Here is a 3,532-nt window from a genome sequence, read left to right as displayed (position 1 = left end):
CCTCTCTGCAAACACAGGTAGCCACGGGGCTGAAACTAGGGATACTGGGAAGAAATGGGAAGCACTGGGGGGAACTGGGAGGGACTGGGAAGGATGGAGAGGACCTGGGAGGGATTGGGAGCAGCCTCTCTGCAAACACAGGCAGCCACGGGGCTGAAACTAGGGATACTGGGAAGAAATGGGAAGCACTGGGGGGAACTGGGAGGAACTGGAAGGGGACTGGGAGCAGCTGGGAAGGATGGAGAAGACCTGGGAGGGACTGGGAGCAGACTCTCTGCAAACACAGGCAGCCACGGGGCTGAAACTAGGGATACTGGGAAGAAATGGGAAGCACTGTGGGGAACTGGGAGGGACTGAGGTAACTGGGAGCAGCCTCAGCCAATGCAGGCAGCGACGGGACTAAAACTGGGGATACTGGGACTTGAGGGCACTGGGAAGATCCCAGTACTGGCCCCTCCCACCCAAGCTGGGGACCCAGGCGTCCGGGCACCTCCACTTCGCACACCGCAACGCAGACCGCAACCCCTTCCCAGTCCGTACTGGGAACTCCCCAGTTCATACTGGGAGCCCACAGCCACTTCCTAGTTTGGACTGGAAGCTGTAATCCCTTCCCAGTCCGCGCTGGCCGCCCTTATCCCTTTCCAGTATGGACTGCGCACCCCTTATCCTTCCCCAGTCTACACGGGGAGATGCCCAGTTCATACTGGGAGCCCCATTTCCCCCTTCCCAGTCCAAACCAAACCGCCGCAACCCTCCCCAGTCCGTGCTGGCAGCCCCCAACCCCTTCCCAGTCCATACTGGGACCCTCCCAGACGACAGTGGTGGGCGTCAGGTTTATTCACGTCTTCGGCACCTCACGGATCCCCGGACGCCTGCGTCCCCCCCGCAGGAGACGGGGAGGGGGGGGCAATAAATAAGGAGCGGGGTGAGAAGGCACCCGGGGTGGGGGAGCAAGAACTGGGTTGCAGTGGTCCATACTGGGAGAACCCGTATATGCATTAAGATCCCAGTCAGGGCGCCCTACCGGTCCATACTGGTCCGTACTGGGAGAACGCAAGGCCACACGGGTGAAGAGATCCCGGGCAAGATGCTGTACAGGTCCATACTGGTCCATACTGGGAGGACACAAGGCCACACGGGTGAAGAGATCCCGGGCAAGATGCTGTACTGGTGCATGCTGGTCTGTACTGGGAGGACGCAAGGCCACGCCGGTGAAGAGCTCCCAGTTGGGCTGCCGTACTGGTCCATACTGGTCCGTGCTGGGATGGCTGAAGGCCATGTCAACGCAGTGATCCCAGTTGGGATGCTGTACTGGTCCGTCCCACTCCGACCCAAGGCGATGCATACGCGGGGCTCCCAGTTGGGCTCCCAGACCCTTCACTGGTCCATACTGGTCTGGCCCAAGGCAACGCAAATCCAAGAGTTCCTAGCTAGGACGTCGTAGTGCTTCATACTGGTCTATACTGGGATGCCCCCAAGGTGCCGTAAAACCCCAAGGGGGAGACACCGGGCTGTACTGGTCCATACTGGGGTGTCTCCAGACCCCCTGTGGGGATCTATGGGCGTCCGGGGGGGGTCCATATGTCCCCGGGGGGGGGGCTGTGGGGCCCCAGCTGGTACCTATAGGGGTCCCCGAGGGGGATCTCCACGGTCCCTATATTGACCTATAGGTCCCCGGGGGTGTCCCACGCTGGCCTATAGGTCCCCGTGCCGACCTATAGGATATTTACGGGGTGCCTAGGGTGCTCTACAGGTCCCCAAAAAAGGACCTACGGGTCCCCAGGGGGGTCTCTACGCTGCCCTGTAGGTCCCCACGTTGACCTAGGAGCCCCCCCCAGTAGCCTACTGGTCCCCGAAGAGGACCTATACGTCTCCCACGATGTCTATGGGGTCCCCACGGTGACCTATAGGTCCCTTGCAGCGTCCTGGGGGTCCCCGCGTTATCCTACGGCCCCCCCCAGTGACCCAGGGGGGTCCCCAAAGAAGACCCACGGGGATCCAAAGCCCCCCGGGTCCCCACGCTGACTTAGGGCTTCCCCGTGATGCCCTGGGGGTCCCCAAAAAAAGGACGGGTCCCCCCTGTGGCGCCCGTGGGGGTCCCCCACGTCCCCCTGGGTCACCCCTAGCCCCCCTTCCCCGACACCCCTAGCCCGTGGGGGGCCCTCCCGGGGGTGCCCCCCCCCAACCTTCCAGGTAACGAGCGAAAAGCCCCTTGGCGCGGCGCAGGACGCGGGGCAGGTGGTGCCGTCGCACCAGGCGGTCGAAATGCATGGCCACCTCGTTGTAATCCCCGGCCCGCGCCATGACGGCTTCCCGTTGTTCCAGCAGCATGGCCAAGCAGAGGAAGAGGAGGAAGGGGTTCCCCTGCCCCAATTCCTCCGGCGGCGGTAGCGGCGCCCCGTCGTCCTCCAGACCCACCTCTTCCTCCGAGGACGAGGAGGAGGAGGCGGAGGAGGAGGAAGAGGAACACGAGTCCTCCCAGGCCCAACCGCCCCCCCAAGGGTCCTCGGGGGCGTCAGCAGCCTCTCTGCCCGCGCGGGGGTCATCACGTACCTCGCCGGGGTCTTCACCAACCTCTCTCGGGGAGCTGGGGGCGTTGCCAACCTCTTTGGGAGCGTCACCAACTTCTTTGGGGACCTCGGGGTCTTTCCCGGTCTCTTTGGGGTCTTTCCCGGTCTCTTTGGGCACATCGGGGTCTTGCCCAACCCTCTTGGAAACTCGGCGACTGTGGTCGTCACCGACCTTTTCCGGGGCGTTCAGGTTTTCACTTGACTTCTTAGAGACGTTCCGAGTTTCGCGAGTCTTCTTGAAGACGCTGGGCTCAGCGCCGACGTTGGCGTCTTTGCCGGGTTTCCTGAAGACGTCGGGGTCTCCGCGAACCACCTTGTAGACGTCGGGTTGTTCGCCGATTTCCTTCAGAGCGCTGGCATTTTCGTTGACCTCCTTGGGAACATCAGGGTCTCGGTCAACCTCTTTAGACGCATCAGGGTCTTCTTGGACGTCCTTGGGGCCAGCAGGGTCTCGGCCACCATCGCTGGAGACTTTGGGATCCTCTCGGATACCCCTGGGGACCTTAGCACCACCTTGGACCTCCACAGAGGCCTTAAGGCCACCCTGGCTATCCCTGGGGACCTTGGCATCCCGGGAGACCTTCGGATCCTCTTGGTCATTCCGGGAGCCGTCCAGACTAGGTTGGACGTCCCCAGAGACCTCAGGCTTCTCGTGGTCGCTCCCAGAGGTCTTGGAGCCACCCTGGACATCGGTGGAACTCTCGAGACCCTCTTGGTCATCCCTAAAACTCTTGGGACCCTCCTGGATGTTCCCGGAGCTCTCAGAACCCTCTTGGATGTCGCTGGAGCTCTTTGGTTTCTCCGGGTCTTTGCCGGGAGCCTCTGGGACGTCCACGGAGGCTTTGGAACCCACTTGGACGTCGCCGCCGGAGCTCCTGGGACTCTCCTGGCCGTCCCCGCGGGCCTCGTGCCCGCCTCGGCCGCCAGCCGCCTCCGCGGGGGCCTCGCTCTCCCCCCGCTGC

The 3,532-nt window shown here is 63.0% G+C and overlaps 1 protein-coding gene across 1 annotated transcript in view; it reads right to left on the bottom strand.

Moving 5' to 3' along the window:
* Window positions 1-2,145: 2,145 nt before the first annotated feature.
* Window positions 2,146-3,532, bottom strand: part of TBC1D25 (TBC1 domain family, member 25) — a 3,640-nt gene continuing 2,253 nt past the window's right edge. Inside the window, exon 7 of the mRNA XM_010574582.1 lies at window positions 2,146-3,528. Coding sequence (XP_010572884.1) covers window positions 2,146-3,528 — 1,383 coding nt within the window. The remainder of the gene's footprint in view (window positions 3,529-3,532) is intronic.

Source organism: Haliaeetus leucocephalus, unplaced genomic scaffold (assembly GCF_000737465.1).
Source record: "Haliaeetus leucocephalus isolate CR32 unplaced genomic scaffold, Haliaeetus_leucocephalus-4.0 Scaffold443, whole genome shotgun sequence".
Lineage (NCBI taxonomy): Eukaryota > Metazoa > Chordata > Aves > Accipitriformes > Accipitridae > Haliaeetus > Haliaeetus leucocephalus.
This window is presented reverse-complemented; position numbering and strand designations above follow the sequence as displayed.